Source organism: Myotis myotis, unplaced genomic scaffold, assembly GCF_014108235.1.
Source record: "Myotis myotis isolate mMyoMyo1 unplaced genomic scaffold, mMyoMyo1.p scaffold_m19_p_2, whole genome shotgun sequence".
NCBI lineage: Eukaryota > Metazoa > Chordata > Mammalia > Chiroptera > Vespertilionidae > Myotis > Myotis myotis.
This window is the reverse complement of record NW_023416324.1, coordinates 15,757,299-15,775,733: the sequence shown is the minus strand read 5'-3', so window position 1 is coordinate 15,775,733 and position 18,435 is coordinate 15,757,299. Positions and strand designations below refer to the sequence as shown.

General features: G+C 55.6%; 1 protein-coding gene across 1 annotated transcript in view; it reads left to right on the top strand.

The window, feature by feature from the left end:
- Positions 1-16,097, top strand: part of SLC9A1 (solute carrier family 9 member A1) — a 53,571-nt gene extending 37,474 nt beyond the window's left edge. The window contains exons 2-12 of the mRNA XM_036347954.1: positions 2,214-2,674; positions 5,802-6,052; positions 7,068-7,285; positions 8,462-8,664; positions 10,364-10,453; positions 10,857-10,927; positions 11,047-11,220; positions 11,493-11,607; positions 11,728-11,829; positions 13,605-13,677; positions 14,267-16,097. Coding sequence (XP_036203847.1) covers positions 2,214-2,674; positions 5,802-6,052; positions 7,068-7,285; positions 8,462-8,664; positions 10,364-10,453; positions 10,857-10,927; positions 11,047-11,220; positions 11,493-11,607; positions 11,728-11,829; positions 13,605-13,677; positions 14,267-14,598 — 2,090 coding nt within the window. The 3' untranslated portion in view covers positions 14,599-16,097. The remainder of the gene's footprint in view (positions 1-2,213; positions 2,675-5,801; positions 6,053-7,067; positions 7,286-8,461; positions 8,665-10,363; positions 10,454-10,856; positions 10,928-11,046; positions 11,221-11,492; positions 11,608-11,727; positions 11,830-13,604; positions 13,678-14,266) is intronic.
- Positions 16,098-18,435: the final 2,338 nt, after the last annotated feature.

Here is an 18,435-nt window from a genome sequence, read left to right as displayed (position 1 = left end):
GTTTCCTGGGTGCTTCGCGCTGTGACAGGTTCTGGGCCTAGAGAGTATTTGGAGTGTGAGTCTTGACCTGTAGCTATTCTGACACTTCCCAGATCAGTACCTGAGAGTAGGAGGGGCTTTGGACATGGGAGGGATGTTTCTCCTCCTTCCCACGGACCACAGCGGTAATGAGACAGAGACCTGGCCAGGTAGGCTATTGGGAATCACATGAGTAATGGCCCAGCCTTGTGCAATTTTTTTAAAAACATTTTTCTTTTGTTTTTTGTAAGGCAAGATTTTTTTTTTCTTAATATATTTTATGATAGTTAGAAACATTGATGATAGAGAAACGTCAGTCAGCTGCCTCCTGCACACCCCCTACTGGGGATGTGCCTGCAACCAAGGTACATGCCCTTGACTGGAATCGAACCTGGGACCCTTGAGCCCACAGGCCGACGCTCTATCCACTGAGCCAAACTGGTTAGGGCTCTTGTGTGCATTTTCAAGTCAGTAGATACTTGTTGAGCGTCTACTGTGTCCCCAGCCCTGGGAATCTATACTAATAAAAGGGTAATATGCTAATTAGAACGGACATCTTCCGGACATCCTTCCAGACGTCCTTCCGGACAAAGCCACAGTGGCTGCCCCAGACTCAGGCAGGCCGCAGATGGCGGTTGCCACTGGGAAGGCTCAGGCAACGAGGGCCGGGCTGAAGCTCAGGCAGCTGTGGCGGCCTGCAGCGGCAGCAGCAGAGGCGTGATGGGGGCATCGCCTTCCCCTAATTGGCTGGTTGCCTCCTGCAGAGGGAGGCCAGACTGTGGCTTAGGCTCCTCCCCACAGGAGCGGGCCTAAGCCATCAGTAGGACATCCCCTGAAGGCTCCCAGACTGTGAGAGGGGGCAGGCCGGGCTGAGGGACCCCCCACACACAGTGCACGAATTTTCATGCACCAGGCCTCTAGTATAAGTATAAATAGATATGGAATCTGCCTGCTCAGAGCTTACAGGGAGGAAAGCAAGACTTTTTACCTTGAGCAAAGTGCCAAACCATCTTAACCAAGCTGACCCTGGGGTTATGGTACCCAACATGCAGCTAGATGCCCAGGCCTTCTTTCACCTCCCCACCCAAAAACAAACCAAAAACCCAGAGGAAACTTGGGGCCAAACCTGGCATTGAGAGAAGCTGTCTCAGAAGGGGACATTTGCTACCTCCCAGCTCTGGGTTTAGAGCCCTGGGTGGACCACTGCAGAGTGGCCCGCTGCTGCTGGCTGACGAGGACCTGGCTGGGGGAGATCATTGGTGTGTCTCAGGCTGAGGGGCATGTTCAGACCTTGATAGGGAGAGAAAATTGGACAGGTTGACTTACAGAACTGCAGCGTTTAATGGGAGCTGGGGAGTCTGTCCCTGGAGTTTGTCCTGACTCTGCTACTCATTTGCTGTTGTGACCTTGGGCAAGCCCTTTCCCCTTTTTGAGCCTCAGTGTCCCCTCTTTAAAGTAGGTGGGGTTGGACTCGGAACAGGGCGGCAAGTAGGTTTTTGTCTCACATGCAAAACGGATGGATTGCTGTTGACTTCTTAAGCAGCTATCTGGGCTCGGCAGGAAAGCATGCACATCTGGGATTGGAGGTCGCTGCATGCATTCTGCAGGGCATGATCCTCACGCTCCATCCTGCGCTGATGCGCTTTGATTCTTCTGTGCTTCCCTCTATCTCCTGTGTCACTTCTCCACCAACCTGTGGTCTGCCTTCAGCTTAAAGCCTTCATGATGGGGAACTCACTGTCTTCCCTCAGACAGAATTGTCAGATTGTTATGCCTGGTCTTGAGCCTGCCTCCCTGAACTTGTGCCCGGATGATGGATGGCTTGGGTTCAGGCCTAGGTAATGCCTTTGTACTTGGAGCCTCAGTGATGGATATATAATTTCTGCCTTCTGGAGGCATACAGAGCCACGGCTTTCTGCTATTTTATGACAGTGACAGAGATAGCATCTGTATATCCTTTGAAAAAAGCACTTTAAAAACATTGTCACTTAGCTTATACAGCAACCCTGTGAACCCTGTGTTATTATCACCTCCATTTTACAGCGAGGAAGTTGAGACTAGAGAGTTAACAGAACGGCCCCTGAGATCAAGCCTGTACCCCTCTGGCCAGCTTCCTTCCTCCTCCCCACCCTGTCCCCAACCTTCTGTTCCGGCTCCCCACAAGCCACGGCCTCCCGTTCTCTCGCCCTCCTCAGGTTTCCATGTGATTCCCACAATCTCGAACATCGTCCCGGAGAGCTGCCTACTGATCGTGGTGGGGCTGCTGGTAGGGGGCCTGATCAAGGGTGTGGGTGAGACACCCCCCATCCTACAGTCGAACATCTTCTTCCTCTTCCTGCTGCCACCCATCATCCTGGACGCAGGCTACTTCCTGCCGCTGCGGCAGTTCACAGAGAACCTGGGCACCATCCTGATCTTCGCCGTGGTGGGCACGCTGTGGAACGCCTTCTTCCTGGGCGGCCTCATGTACGCCGTGTGCCTGGTGGGTGGCGAGCAGATCAACAACATCGGCCTCCTGGAGAACCTGCTCTTTGGCAGCATCATCTCGGCCGTGGACCCCGTGGCCGTGCTGGCTGTCTTTGAGGAAATTCACATCAACGAGCTGCTACATATCCTCGTCTTTGGGGAGTCGCTGCTCAATGACGCCGTCACTGTGGTGAGGGGTTGGGGAGCACACCCATGTCCACACAGGGCACAGACCCCAATCCAAGTCCAGAGTGACCCACATCCACCGCTAAGAATCGTAATAAAACAGCAAATGTCCATTCCTGCTCGCTGCGGGCCAGGCATCACGCTGAGCATGAGACATGGGTGATTTCACTTAACCCTCATGGCACCCTTAGGAGGTGCTTAATAGTCTCACTTTACAGAGGAGGAAACAGGCCCAAAGAAGTTCAGTAACTTGCTACCATATGAGAGAACCAAGGTTAGAAGCCAAGTCCGTCTGACTCCAGGGCCTGAGCTCTTGGCCTTACCAGGTCGTATGCGCCAGCCCTGACTTGGATTGTGATATGATCTTGATTAAATTGCTTATCCTCTTCCTACCTCAGTTTAACCTTTATGGACCAGTCTGGGAGGGGTGTTTCGGCTTTCGTGTTGATAATTATGCCTTAAGTTAAGAGTTTCATATGTGCAGAGTTCTAGAGCAGCCGTTGTGGAAAGGGACCTTGCTCCCAGAACCCCCAAAAGTGATTAAGTAAAATGGGTTGGCCACTTGCTCACTGTGTGACGTTAAGCAAGTGACTGTACCTCTCTGGGCATCACCTGGACATCTGCAGTGTGGCAGAGGAGTTAGTGCTTCCCTCCCAGGGTCTAGTGAGAACGGACAGCCCCGACGCAGGGTCTGCACACAGCAGCTCTGTATGCTTGCACGTACCTTCCTCCCAGCCAGTTTCCTCAGGAAACAGATACGTGTATATGCAACTCACATCGTGTTGTGAAAACATCCCCCCTGCCAGATGGACCCCTCAGTAGCTGCGCACACAGGAAAACACAAGGGCGCGTGTGCACCCCTGCATGCTTGCACATGCACCCCCTCTCCTCCCCCTCCAGCCCCTCAGGAAGCTGCACCTCAAAGAAGAGGCAGACAGTAATGGTCGGCTGCTGACAGCCTTGGCTTCCTCTCCTTCCCCCGCCCCCTCCTCGGCTCCTCATGAGGCTGGCAGAGCAGCAGCCAGGCGTGAGCAGGCAGGCCGTGGTCCTGGCCTCTTTTAGCAAGCCCTCTCGCCCTGAGTCACCACATGAGCCTGTTTCTCCATCTGCAACAGGGGTTGCAGGGTTCTTACAGGAGTCCCACTCACGAATGTCTGAAACCACTGGGTGCCAAACATGAAGTCTTCCCATTGGGTCTGGGTGTTGGGTTGGCACTACCAGGGAGCAAGTGGGGCGTGGTGGTGTCAGGTAGACGCCTCAGCCTGGCCACCTTGGGCCCATGCCACGCCTCCCCACAGCAGTGGCAGTGGTGGTAGTAACCGCTGGTGTTCATTGAGCACTTCCTGTCTGAATATGCATTGCCTCACCCAATCTGCACAGAAACATGAGGTGGGCGCTGTTGTTATGCCCATTAAAACATATTTTTAAAAAATTTTTTTTTTCAGAGAGGGAGCGAGAGATAGCAATATCAACGATGAGAGAGAATCATTGATCGGCTGCCTCATGGGTGCCCCACACTGGGGATCAAGCCCGCAACCTGGGCATGTGCCCAGACTGGGAATCGAACCTTCACCTCCTAGTTCATAGGGCAATGCTCAGCCACTGAGCCACGCCGGCTGGGCTCTGCCCATTTTTTTACTGAGGAAACTTAGACACTGAGAGGTTACCTAATTCATCCAAGGTCACATTCTCTGATAAGGGATGTGGCCGAGGTTCAAATCTACAGTCTGAGCCCAGAGCCCAGGTGCTTACCACTATGCTCCACCACCTCCCTAGTCCCAGTGGCAGTGATGCCAGGCCGGAAAGGAGGACCTTGTCCTCTCCACCTACCCCATTGGCCCCGGCAGTATACCCTGAGGACCATGAAGAGCTCCAGGCTGGGAGGGAGGTTAGGTAGCCCGGGGCTGAGAACGTACCTGCCGTCTGCTGCTGACCTGCCCTGACTCCCGGCTTGGGCCCTTTCTGGAGCTCTGGGTGTGACGTGAGTGCCTCAATTCCCAGACAGTAAACCTGAAGGCTGCCTCTGAGCTGCTCGGTCTCAGAGCAAGTCCCCACCCCCTCCCTGCCTCCAGGTGCTGCCCAGGTACTAGGAGCTTTGGAGGGTCTCCTCTCGGGGATCCTCGAAGCCCCCTTGTCTGGAAACTTCCTAGCTGGTCTCCTAGCACCTGTCTAGGAACAGGTCAGGGAGCCAGCACCTGAGGGGGCAGAACCTCAAAGCTGAACCTGCTAGGGAACTAGTTCTGGGCCCGGTTCTGCTGCCCCTGGGCTCGGGCCGCTCTGAGCCTCCGTTAGCGAGGGGGCAGGCACCCGTGGCCCGCCTGCCTCGTGGGGCTGTTGTGTGCCAAGCAGGGTGACCACCGTCAAAGGGCTCCCCAGTGCCTGAAGTGCCACTTGGACATCTGACCAAAGTGTTACAGCGACTGTTTATTTCCCAGTCCAGGAGGTGGGGCTGCCTTAGAGAACCTCTCATTCACAGCATCTGAACGTGGCTGTTCATCACAACCACCTGCGGAGCTTGTTGAGTAGAGATTTCTGTCCGCCCCCCACCCCCCACCCCACCCCCAGCAGAGAGTCCAGGCAGGGTACGGCCTGGCCGTATGTATGTTCAGAAAGTGTCAGAGGTTAAGAAGTCCTGTTGTAGTTCATTGTCTGAACCCTCCCTTCTTTATGCTGAAGGAGGGTCCTGATCTGCCCAAATCACACAGTGAGAGGCCCGCAGAGCAGTGCCAGGCGCAGCTAACACTGTCACTGGTGCGGATCTGGGCATTCTGCCTTTATTAACTAGTTTAGCCCTCACAGCAGCCCTGTGAGGTTGGTCCTATTACCCCACTTTGTGGAGAGGAAAACGAGCACAGGGAGACTGAACAGTTTGCCTCGTGACTCCTCTAGGGAGCAGCAGAGCCCGAGCCCAGCCCAGAGGTGGGCTTCAGAGCCCCCCTCATAACCAGCTGGGCACTGCAGGGCCCCAGCAAGGTCCTCTGAGCACCTGTTGGCACGAGGGTTTCTCTGTTACCATGTGGCCTCTTCTTGTGGCCATGGTCATGGAGGGGATGGGGTCACACTGGTCCGACCCCAGGGAGCCTTGGGGCAGGACCCCGCCCTCCTGCCGACCAGCCTCTTACCTTCTGCAGGTCCTGTATCACCTCTTTGAGGAATTTGCCAACTATGACCGCGTGGGCATCGTGGACATCGTCCTCGGCTTCCTGAGCTTCTTCGTGGTGTCCCTGGGCGGGGTCTTTGTGGGCGTGGTCTACGGGGTCATCGCGGCCTTCACCTCCCGATTCACTGCCCACATTCGTGTCATCGAGCCGCTCTTCGTCTTCCTCTACAGCTACATGGCCTACCTGTCAGCTGAGATCTTCCACCTGTCGGGCATCATGGCGTGAGTCTGGGCGTGGCACGGGGAGGCCCCCCACTTGGATTCCCTGAGCCCGTAGGGTCACAGGGGAGTTCCCCAGGGCTCAGCCTCCAACTCCAGGGGGGAGATGGAGCGCCAGGCTCCAGGCCCTGGAACCACCCCTGGAAGCACTGACTTTAAAGTTCTGGGAAGTCCAGCCTTGCTACTTTTTTCCCTTATTTGTCTCAAAGGAAGCCCTTGGTTGAAGCTGTTCCCCTCAGCAGCCCCAGCCAGGAGGCTCAAGGCTGCAATTGAAGGGAGGAGTCCTGGAGGTCCTGAGGCCTCAGCTGGGTCTTGAAGTCAGAGGCAGGGAGATGCAGAGGTGTTCCCAGTAGGGGAGGACTTTGGAAGTGCAGAGGTGGAGCTGGACTGCGGGATTCGGGGTGAGAGGGAGAAAGCTGGGCCCGTGGGCCCAGGTGTGGGAGTAAACCCCAACCACGGACAGGTGTCAGTGATGCCTGTTAGGCAGGCAGAGAGGCACCGTGGCATTGGGACAAGGCACAGGCTTTGGAGTTGGTCAGACCTTAGTTTGTGTCCTAGCTCTGTCACTCACCCGCCGTGTGACAGTGGGCAGGCGACTTAGTTTCCCTCATCTTTTTTTTTTTTTTTTTTATATATATTTTATTGATTTTTTACAGAGAGGAAGGGAGGGAGATAGAGAGTTAGAAACATCGATGAGAGAGAAACATCGATCAGCTGCCTCCTGCACATCTCCCACTGGGGATGTGCCCGCAACCCAGGTACATGCCCTTGACCGGAATCGAACCTGGGACCTTTCAGTCCGCAGGCCGACGCTCTATCCACTGAGCCAAACCGGTTTCGGCTCCCTCATCTTATAAAGTACAAGAATATGCGGGGCTAAGAGGATTGAGAGAGCAGGTGTGGAAAGCCCATAAGAGGAGCTCAGTCAACAGACCGCTGTCAGCCTCCGGCAGCAGAGGGGCTCTGGGAGGGTGCAGCTCGGCTCCGAACCCTGAACCCTGCTCTTCCCCACCCCCAGACTCATTGCCTCGGGAGTGGTGATGCGCCCCTACGTGGAGGCCAACATCTCCCACAAGTCCCACACAACCATCAAGTATTTTCTGAAGATGTGGAGCAGTGTCAGTGAGACCCTCATCTTCATCTTCCTCGGCGTCTCCACCGTGGCCGGCTCCCACCACTGGAACTGGACCTTTGTCATCAGCACCCTGCTCTTCTGCCTCATCGCCCGAGTGCTGGGTGAGGTCCCCGGGCCAGAGCCAGGGGAGGTGTGTGTGTGCGCGTGTGTGTGTGTTAGTGCGTGCATGTGTGTTAGTGCGTTCGTGTGTGTTAGTGTGTGCATGTGTGTTTGTGTGTATGTATGTGTGTGTATGCACGTGTGTATGTGTGTTAGTGTATGTGTGTGAGTGCGTGCATGTGTTGTGTGTGTGCGTGTGTGTATGTGTTTTAGTGCATGCATGTGTGTGCGTGTGTATGTGCATGCGTGCGTGTGTGCATGTGTATGTGTGTTAGTGCGTGCATGTGTATGTGTGTTAGTGCGTGCGTGTGTGTGCGTGTGTAGGGGCCAGGGTTGGTGCCTGGCTGTTCCCAGCACAGCCGGACGGCAGGGCTTCCCCAGTCCTCCTCTCCGCAATGCTGAGGCTGTGCCCGGCCCTCGGGGAACAAGTCTGATCTCTGGGGAGACAGTCAGGGTGTGTTGGAGTGGAGGGGCCTCAGGGACCCCGCGGTTCTGGGCCCGTTGGATCTGAGGAAGGAACTGAGGCGCACGCCGCCGGGTCCGCGAGTGTCCCCGTGCCGTCCAGGGCGCAGGTGACTTCAGCTCCTGCAAAGCTGCGCTGCCACTGGGGCTGCACACGGGCCAGGCCTCGGTCCTCGGGCGCTCACACTTTCCGGACGCACCTCCCTCGGCGCCTGCTGCTTCCTCGCCCTGCACCTCACTGACTCCGCTCCGCGGTTAGGCCCGTGGTCCTGAGCCTGACGGGCGTCACGGTTCCCTGGTGCACTGTTTAAAACCCCTAGTCCACTGCTTCATCCTCCACAGATTCTGAGGGTTGAGGTTGGACCCAGACTCTGCATTGTGTAATTTTTTTATTATGGAAAATCTCAAACCGGAGAAAAGTAGACCCCACATACCCATCATATTTATTTAATAGGTTTCACCCCGTTTCATCTCTTTCCCATCCTCCTCCCAACCTTTGGCCACTGGAGGCCTCTTTGATGTCTGTACAATACATCCAGGTTGGGGGCCCCTTTAAGAATCCACCCAGCTCTTGGATTGAAGGAGTCAGAGCACCCTGGGCTGAGGGGCCCAGGAAATGAGTGAACTGGGTGGGGCTTACCAGTGGAGGCTTCCTGCAGACAGGAAGCCAGGAGGGGCTGGAGACAGCTGACCCCTCTTCTTCCTCCCCCCGGCAGGTGTGCTGGGCCTGACCTGGTTCATCAACAAGTTCCGCATCGTGAAGCTGACGCCCAAGGACCAGTTCATCATCGCCTATGGGGGCCTGCGAGGGGCCATCGCCTTCTCCCTGGGCTACCTGCTGGACAAGAAGCACTTCCCCATGTGCGACCTGTTCCTCACTGCCATCATCACCGTCATCTTCTTCACCGTGTTTGTGCAGGTGCTGGACAGGGTGGAGCAGCCCTGCCCAGGGACCCGACTCTGCCAGTGGAAAGAGGAAGCATGTGACCCAAGAGGGGGCCACGGGTTCTAGTCCCAGCTCCACCAATAACTTGCTTCACAACCTTGGGCAAGCCACTCCTCCTTTCTGGGCTTCAGTTTCCTCAGTTGTTAAGGGGAAATTGTGATGAGTCATTGTGAAGTGACCAATCGGGGTATAAAGGAGTGAGCATGATGCCTAACTTAGGAACCCAGTGGGAGAGAAGTAGGTACAGTTAGCAGGCCCACGATGCTCATTATAGGGCTTTAGGGAAGTGACTTAATATCTTAGGGTCTCAGTTTCTGCATCTGTAAGATGGGAACACAGGGAATTGGAAAGGTTGCTGAGCCGAGCAGCAGGAGGTCTGGAGTCAGCCCAAGCTCTGCTGCTGTCTGCGTGACCCTGGGAAAGACCCTCCTCCCATTTCTGGCTCTCAGTTCCCCATCGTTGAAGTGAGGGGATTGGACTAGATCAGGGGTCCTCAAACTTTTTAAACAGGGGGCCAGTTCACTGTCCCTCAGACCGGTGGAGGGCCGGACTATAGTTTAAAAAAAAACTATGAACAAATTCCTGTGCACACTGCACATATCTTATTTTGAAGTAAAAAAACAAAACGGGAACAAATACGATATTTGTATTTGCATGTGGCCCGCGGGCCGTAGTTTGAGGACCCCTGGACTAGATGATCCTGAAGAATCCTTCCCGCTCGCTGGGCAGTGGTTTCTGTCATTTGAATGACCCAGGCTTAGCTGAGAGCCCTCCCCGGCCCTGCTTCTAGTCCCCAAGCAAGCCCAGCCTGGGATGGTGTGAGTCCGCCTTACCTGACCTGTGACCGTGGGCAAGTGAGAAAATACTGTCTGTGCCTCCGAGACCCTGCCATCCCCTCCGTCTTCCTGGGACTCGAGTCCTGGCAAGCATCATTGCCTGCCCAGGAGGAGAAAATGTAGAGGAAGCCTTGGGGTGGCACTTACTTCCTGATGTAAGAGGAGACGGGGCTGCCTCTTTTGTCCTCTTGCCCTGCTTACATCTCAAAAATATTTTATCGCCTTGCCTTTGCAGTTGTATATGCTAATGGCTTATCAATTCCATTTTCAATGAAGGCAGCATTGAGGTGGTTTGAATCCAGCTCTTCCACTACTGTGAGACCTTAGAAAGTTACTTAACCCCCAAACTTCAGTTTCCTCATCTGTGAAATGGGGAGAGTGAAAGAACCTCCCCCTTACGGGTGCTGTAGGCGTTAAGGAGCTAATCCTAGTAAAACAACCGGCTCTGGCACAGGCAGTGCGCAGTCCACTTAGCTGCTGCTGCTGCCACTGCTTGGTGCCCCTCGGCCACAGTCCTGCCAGGGAGGCTGAGCCCAGGTGGTCCTCCCCATTAGCCTTCTTGGGGTTGAAGAACACGCCTGTGGTGGAGCCCACACTTCACCCCAGGCCCTCGACCCCTGGCCTGGGCTAGATGACCAGTGTGAGCCATGTGGCTGGGTGGGCTCTCAGACCTCTGGCTGTCTTCAGGAAGAGCCAGCCTTGGGGACCTGCCTTTATAGAAATGATCACATGGAGGTTGAGATCTTGTGGGCCTTGGAGCAGAGGGCACGCCGGCCTCAGGGGACCCCAGGGAGATGGGAGGCTGCATGGAGGCCTGACACCCACCTGCCCCCTAGGGTATGACCATTCGGCCCCTGGTAGACCTTTTGGCTGTGAAGAAAAAGCAAGAAACGAAGCGCTCCATCAACGAGGAGATCCACACGCAGGTACTGGAAGCTGGGCCCTCGGTTGCAGGAGAAAGTTTGGGGAGTAGCTAGTCCTTGAGTCCATGCCTTGGCCCTTATCCCAGGACCAGGTGGTCCTTGAGCCTCTTGAGGTCACAGGTCAAAGGGAGGTGTAGCATGAGCAGCTGGGAGCCTGAGGAGGGAGCCTCAGGCCCAGGTGGGTTCAGAGAAGGGAGTTCAGCCATGCCTCAGCGGCAGAGGGTTTGAGGTGCCACTGGGGTTCAGGATGAGTGCGGTATGGGCACCACCTCCTGGCTGCTTCTGGAACTACAGGGCTAACCTGAGCAGAGACGCACTGGTTTTGAAGGTGGGGGGGCCTCCTCAGAAGTCTTGGTAGGGAAAGAGCCCAGTAGTGAGGCTTGACCTGGCCCTGGGCCCGTTTCAGTTCCTGGACCACCTTCTGACAGGCATCGAGGACATCTGTGGCCACTACGGCCACCACCACTGGAAGGACAAGTAGGTGGCAGGCCTGGTGGGTATGTGGGTGGGGAGGGGCAGGTAAGGGTCTCCCAGGGCCTGGGTGTCACCCCACCCCGAGGAGCTGGCTCCATCCACCTTTTCCCTTCTCCCCCCAGGCTCAACCGGTTTAACAAGAAGTATGTGAAGAAGTGCCTGATAGCCGGCGAGCGCTCCAAGGAGCCCCAGCTCATCGCTTTCTACCACAAGATGGAGATGAAGCAGGCTATTGAGCTGGTGGAAAGTGGTGGCATAGGCAAGATCCCCTCTGCTGTCTCCACCGTCTCCATGCAGTGAGTGCTAGTGGCCAACCTGGCAGGTTCTGCACCCGCACTAACCCCCTCAACACCAACCTGGAGCAGGCCACCCTGGGGCTGGGGGCGGTGAGCAGGGCCCCTCTGTCATCCTGCCCGGGCTGGTGAGAGCTGCAGGGTCACACTGAGGACCTGGGGCTCTGCCCACCCACCCAGGCCTTCCCCTGAGTGGTTTTCTTCTGGCCCAGCCCGAAAGGCTCCAGGGTCACAGGCATTTTCTTGGGGACCTAACCTGTGTCGTGTTGTCCCAGGAACATCCACCCCAAGAACCTGCCTGCTGAGCGCATCCTGCCAGCACTCTCCAAGGACAAGGAGGAGGAGATTCGAAAAATCCTGAGGAACAACTTGCAGAAGACCAGGCAGCGGGTGAGGGGCTGCTCCTGCCCACCCCCCTTCAGGACAGGAGCCCCTCTGCCCCCCGGCGGCTCCAGCCCTGCCCCATACCTGTCTGGGGCCTGCCCTGCCTGACAGCTGTTCCTTCCGCAGCTGCGGTCTTACAACAGACACACGCTGGTGGCAGACCCCTACGAGGAGGCCTGGAACCAGATGCTTTTCCGGAGACAGAAGGCCCGGCAATTGGAACAGAGGGTGCGTCCAGGACTGGAGTGGCTCCTTCCTTTCTCTGGGCCCTTCTCTTCCTGCATCCTCGTCACTAAGCCCTTTTGCAGATAGAACACTCTGATCTGGGGGTGTTGTTTCTTTGCCTTCTCCACCTGTTTCGAAAGCTGAAAGCTGAGCCCAGGGCAGGTTCCAGAAAGCCTTCCTCCCCGCTAGGAGCAGTGAAGAGTCCAGGCCCCTCATCACATCCTCAGGCATCTGTGCTTTGACTCCTCTTTTTCTTGTGAGAAAACTAAGGCCCAGGGAAAAGACAGGTGCCCAAAATCACAAAGCAAGGCACACCTCATTCATTCATTCATTCATTCATTCATTCATTTAGGAAGCATTTGTTGAGTGGCCTTTAAGTGCTAAGCCTCTGTGAATCCGAGTGTGAGTCAGCCCAGCCCCTCCCTTACGAAACTTCTCATCAGAGGCCCATGTAGGACAGGAAGTGCAAGGCGCCTTGAGGGAGGGCGTGGGGTAAGCTTAGGAATCAGAGCCACGATGCGGGGAGTGTGGGCAAAGGAAGGTCCAGGCAGAAGGAAGAACATGTGCATCAGTTCCCAATCACAGAATGTGGCCCATTCTAGAAACAGAGGGTTCAGCCCTCGCTGGTTTGGCTCAGTGGATAGAGTGTTGGCCTGTGGACTGAAGGGTCCCAGCTTCGATTCCAGTCAGGGGCACATGCCCAGGTTTAGGGCTCAATCCCTAGTAGGGGGTATGCAGGAGGTGGCCAATCAGTGGTTCTCTCTCTTCATTGATGTTTCTAGCTCTCCCCTTCCTTCCTCTCTGAAATCAATAAAAATGTAAAAAAAATTTTAAAAATAATATTTTAAAAAGGAAACAGAGGGTTCAGCTTTCAAGTAAGATTGTTAATGGAGTACGGTTTAGGCTTTATTCTACAAGCATGGAGCGCCATGAAGGGTTTTGTGTAAGGGAGTGACATGGGGAGGGGTGGAGGCAACCCAGATTAGGGTGGTGGCAGGGGGAGATGGAAAGGAGTGGGTAGATTCAAGAGACATTTATTTTTTAATATGTTTTTATTGACTTTTAGAGAGGAAGGGAGAGGGGAAGAGGAACAGAAACATCAATGAGAGAGAAACATCGATCGGCTGCCTCCTGCATGCCCCCTACTGGGGATCAAGTTGCAGCCTGGGCATGTGCCCTGATGGGGAATCAAACCAGGGATCTCTTGGTTCATAGGTCAAGGTTCAACCACTGAGCAACACCAGCCGGGGTCAAGGGGCATTTAGGAGGGGGAACTAGTAAGACTTGGTCATCAGTTTGAGGTGGGCTGAAGGAAGAGGAAGAGGAGTCAGGGGTCACGTCTAGCCTTCTGATTGGGGTAGGTGGGAGTGGTGGCTGTGACAGCCAAGAAAGGAACAAGGTTATGAGGGGAGGTAAGAAACTGAGTTCATTCCAACATGTGGCATTGCGATGCCTGGGGGCCATCCAGGACCCGGGTGTCCACTCCTGAGTTGACTTTATGGATCTGTACCTCGCGGGTAGGTGTGGCTGGAGCTAGACCAGGACAGTGGCACCATGGGAAAGGCAGGGCAGCGCAGGAGGTTCAGGGCCACCCAGGAGATTGCATAGCTTGAGGGGAGCCTGGGCCAAGCCCTCAGGAACCCCTGAAGTGCCAGCGTGGCACAGCCTAATGAGGAATTGCCAGGAGGGAGCGGGTCCCCAAGCACGCCTGTGGCCAGCAGCCTCCAGGGCTGTTAGAGGGGTTGCCTGAGCTCACACCTGTCTGCTCTTTCTGTCAGATCAACAACTACCTGACAGTGCCGACCCACAAACTGGACTCGCCCACCATGTCTCGGGCCCGCATCGGCTCAGGTAAGGCAGGGCCCAGGGTGCCTGGCGAGGGGCCTGGCGGCTGGGCACTCAGGGCCTCCCAGAGCCAGCAGGGAGGACAGGCTTCTCCTTCACTGACCTCCTCCCAAGTCTTGAGCTCCTCCTACATCCAGTGGAGGCGGGGGATGGCCCTCCCTCCTCCTCCCCCAGGGACAGAGGTGCTCCACGTGGGCTGACGGTGAGGTCTGTGCGGGGAGCTGGGTGCCTGGCAGGAGGGCAGCACCATTGGGACCTCCACCAGGTGGAGGAAGCGAGGGCGGACCTTCTCTTAGGCCTGGGTCCCCGGGGTGTCAGTGACTAAGAGAAAGGAACCCTAATTCTTGGTCTGACGGGGAACATACATGGGAGCCCCGGGTGTGAGGAAAGGAACACAGCCCTGCCCTTGAGGTCCCAGACGGGATGATAGACTATCTGATGAGGGTTCATAAAGGCCCACGAGGAGTCATCCCGAGACACCAGGATTGCTGCCCTCGCAGGGGCTCTGTGGGAGCGGCTGGCACGGAAGAGATTGGGCGCATGCTGGGCAGGGCTCAGGGGCAGAAGCCAACTGTGCCTTGTTCTTGGTCCCCAGACCCGCTGGCCTATGAGCCGAAGGCTGACTTGCCAGTCATCACCATCGACCCCGCCTCCCCGCAGTCACCCGAGTCGGTGGACCTGGTGAATGAGGAGCTGAAGGGCAAGGTCCTCGGGCTGAACCGGGACCCCAGGGTGGCCGATGAGGAGGATGATGACGGGGGCATCATGATACGGACCAAGGAGCCCCCTTCCCCCGGCACTGACGACGTCTTCACCTCTGGGCCCAGTGACAGCCCCAGCTCCCAGAGGATACAGCGCTGCCTCAGCGACCCAGGCCCCCACCCTGAGCCTGGGGAGGGAGAGCCTTTCATCCCCAAGGGGCAGTAGCACTGGGGCCAGTGGGCCATGCCTGTCCCACCAAAGACTCTCCCACCAGAGCAGGGGCTGCTGGGAGCTGGGGGGCCTCCCCTCCTCCTTCCTGACCTGCATGGCAGCTGGGCCCAGCACGGCTTCCCCCTGCCTCCTGGGAAGCACCCCCCGCCACCACCACCAGAACTGCCTTCCCCATCCATTCGGCAGAACTGCTGGGCTGTGAGCAGACCTGCCCCTTCCTGTCCGGCTCTCTCCCATCCCCAGAGGAGGGCCTCGAGTTTCCCAGACCTCGGTGCCCCCTCCTCCTCCGTCACCTCCTCCATCATCCTCCTCATGCAAACTGTCTTAGTTTCTAACCAAAGAGCCTCTGGCTCAGCCTGGGTCCCGCCTGGGAAGGGAGGAGCCCAGGCCGCTCTTGGCCTAGGCCAGGCCCTTCATTAACGGAGGAAAGATGAGGGGGAGCAGATATCCGACCCACCCTCCTGCCAGCTTTGTCATCCTGGCCAGCGACCCTGACACGCCCCTTCTCAGAGCTGCACCCCTGAGCTTCTCTGTGTGGAGCTGGGGTGCCTTGGACCGTGAGTAACAGCTTTCCAGATTGCTCCGCAGGGACCAGTGAGCGCTCGGGGGCTGGTGTCAGGAGAGAGGCCATCATGGGCTCCAGACAGTGCTGCCTTTTTACCTGTTTTGTTTGTCCCACTTCCATGTATGATCTGTTTGCACAGAGGCCATTCCTGTTTGTAAAATATTTTCAAAGCCCCTGGCCATGCCTGTCCCACCACAGACTCTCCCACCAGAGCAGGGGCTGCTGGGAGCTGGGGGGCCTCCCCTGACCTGCATGGCCCTCCTCCAGAGAATCCCCCTCATTTGGGCCTGTCTGGCCAGCACTCCCCAAGTCAGTCCTCTGCCTCCTGGACCCGTAACTGTGGCCCCAAGACCCTGATTTCAGAAGTGAACCCCCATATCCAATCATGGTCCTCTCCCACTCACAGATGCTGGGCCGTCTGGTCCTTTGCTCTTGGGCCTGCCCCTCAGTCCTGCTGGCCTGTTCTTTCTCTCATCCCTCCCATCGGCCCCAGGAACCTCTCCCTCTTAGGTTCCCCGCACCCAGCTGGCTGTGGAGCCCAGACCTCAGGGGAGCAGACCTCCCCTGAGCATCACCCACCCAGCTATGGCTGGTGGGAGGCAGAGTCCTAGGCTCCCAGGGGCCTTTGCCCACAGGCACACACTCCCATCCCCACTGCTACCATGGCCAGGCCCAGGGGGAGTGGTGTCTGTCCTCCCTGGGTCACTCCCCCAGGATCGTGCAATAGTCAGAGTCCCTCTTCCCAGTGGACTGGGCAGCGGGTGCTCATCTGTCCCCTCTCCATGCAAGTGCTGTTTTGGGCAGGAGTCACCATGTAAGGGTGACATGACAGCCATGTTCAAAGCCACCACAGCTGCTGCTGCTCTGCCGCCTGTACAGAAGAAACCAAAATTTTTTCATATTCTAATAAATCCATATGAGTTTTTAATAGAGTCGAGGGCTGTTTCCTGGGAACAGGGGCTTTGGGGCAGAGGGTGGCCTGGGGACCTGAAAGGCTTAGCTCAGTGGCTGGCACAGAGAAACACTCAGTCCCCGTCAGCTGCTGCTGTGGTTGTGACTGCGTGCCAGGCTTCAGGGACACAGCCGAGAGCAGAGCAGAGCGCTCCCGGCCCCCAGCCTCGGGGAGAGCAGATTCATCAAACATTCATATAAACCAGGGAAACCCAATGTGTTTGTGAATGAAAGGCAGGGGTGGTGAGGAGGACTCTCCCAAGTGGTATCCTAAGAACGAGCTGAGGTTAACAGGTGAAGGCTGCTTTAGAGTGTTGCCCAGTGTTCTGACTGGGAGCTGCACAGCCAGCACCCTAGGATCTAACAAGAAGACCGTGTGGCTGCGTCAGGGTGTTGGAACCTGGGCTGCCCAGGAAGCATCCCCTTTGCCCAGCCTGGGGCCTCTGTACAGACCTGATCTGACCCATGAAATCGGAAGTATTCAGTGCCAAGGACTGTAGGGGGGGTCCATGCCATTTCTCTATCAGTTGGTGCCCCACCAAGAAACGGATGGTATGCTCAAAGGATACTGAAGAGCCTTCAACTAAGGGATCCTTTACAGGGGTGTGGGCAGGGGCAGGGGACCCACCAGGGGGGTACCCAGGGGGCTCACACTACGGGAAGCCATTACCACCGCTATACCTGAAGGGTGAAGGAGAGAGCTGTGACCGTGGGAGGGGGCTGCCCTGCTGGAGCCGCAGCCCTGGGGAGCAGAATGCAGCCCCTGCCAGGCATGGGCCCACTGGACAAGTATTCTGCCTTGGATCCTGCTGGGGCCTCTCCTTGGCCAGACCCAGCTGGAAGCCAGAATGAAAGGCCTCTGAGTGGTCTCACTGAATTCAATCCACACGGGTCAGCCTTCCAGTAAGTGGAGCAAGGGGAGAATGGGCTTAGAGGGGAGCAGGGTATCCGAGCAGAGCAAGTTCTTGTGTCCCCCACCATCCACTCTGTCCTTTAGATGCAAAGCTCATGTCCCGATGGCTACAGAATTTCAATTTGGGGTGATGAAAAAGTTTTGGAAATCGATTGTGGTGATGCTTGCACAACTTTGTGAAGGTACTAAATGCCACTGATTGTTCACTTTTAAATGGTTCTCTTTACGTTATACTAGAGGCCTGGTGCACGAGATTCATGCACAGTGCGGGGGGGGGGGGGGCGCAGTCCCTCAGCCTGGCCTGTGCCCTCTCGCAGTCTGGGAGCCCTCGGGGGATGTCCAACTGATGGCTTAGTCTTGCTCCCCATGGGCCTAAGCTATCAGTTGGACATCCTTAGTGCTGCCGCCACTGCCACTGTGCTTGCCAGCTGTGAGCTGTGAGCCCAGCTTCTGGCTCAATGGTGCTCCCCCTGTGGGAGCGCACTGACCAGCAGGGAGCAGCTCCTCTGTTGAGCATCTGCCCCCTGGTGGTCGGTGCCGGTCATAGCAACTGGTCGTTCTGCTGTTTGGTCAATTTGCATATTACCCTTTTATTATATAGGATGAGTTTCACCTCAGTTTTTTTTTTTTTTTTTTTTTTATTTTTTTATTTTTTTTTTTTATTCCTTAAAAAATATACTTTATTGATTTTTTACAGAGAGGAAGGGAGTGGGATAGAGAGTTAGTAGAAACATTGATGAGAGAGAAACATCGATCAGCTGCCTCCTGCACATCTCCTACTGGGGATGTGCCCGAGACCCAGGTACATGTCCTTGACCGGAATCGAACCTGGGACCCTTGAGTCCACAGGCCAACGCTCTATCCACTGAGCCAAACCAGTTAGGGCTCTTTATGTATTCTTAATATTAAATTTTTATCAGATACAGACTTTGCAGATATTTTCTCCCATTTCCTAGTTTTTCTCACGTTCTTGAAAATGTTTTTGATGTGCAAAAGTTTTAAATTTAGATGAAGACCAATTTATCTGTTTTTTTCTTTTTTTCTTTTTTTTTTTTTTTTTTTATTGCTTAAAGTATTACAAAGGGTATTACATATGTGTCCATTTTATCCCCCCGCCCTAGACAATCCCCTAGCCTCCCCTATCCCCCAATGTCTTATGTCCACTGGTTATGCTTCTATGCATGCATACAAGTCCTTTAGTTGATCTCTTACCCCCCTACCTCCTGCCCCGCAACCCTCCCCGGCCTTCCTGCTGCAGTTTGACAATCTGTTTGAGGCAGCTCTGCCTCTGTATCTATTATTGTTCAAAAGTTTATAATGGTCTCTATTATCCATGAATGAGTGAGATCATGTGGTATTTTTCCTTCATTGACTGGCTTATTTCACTTAGCATAATGCTCTC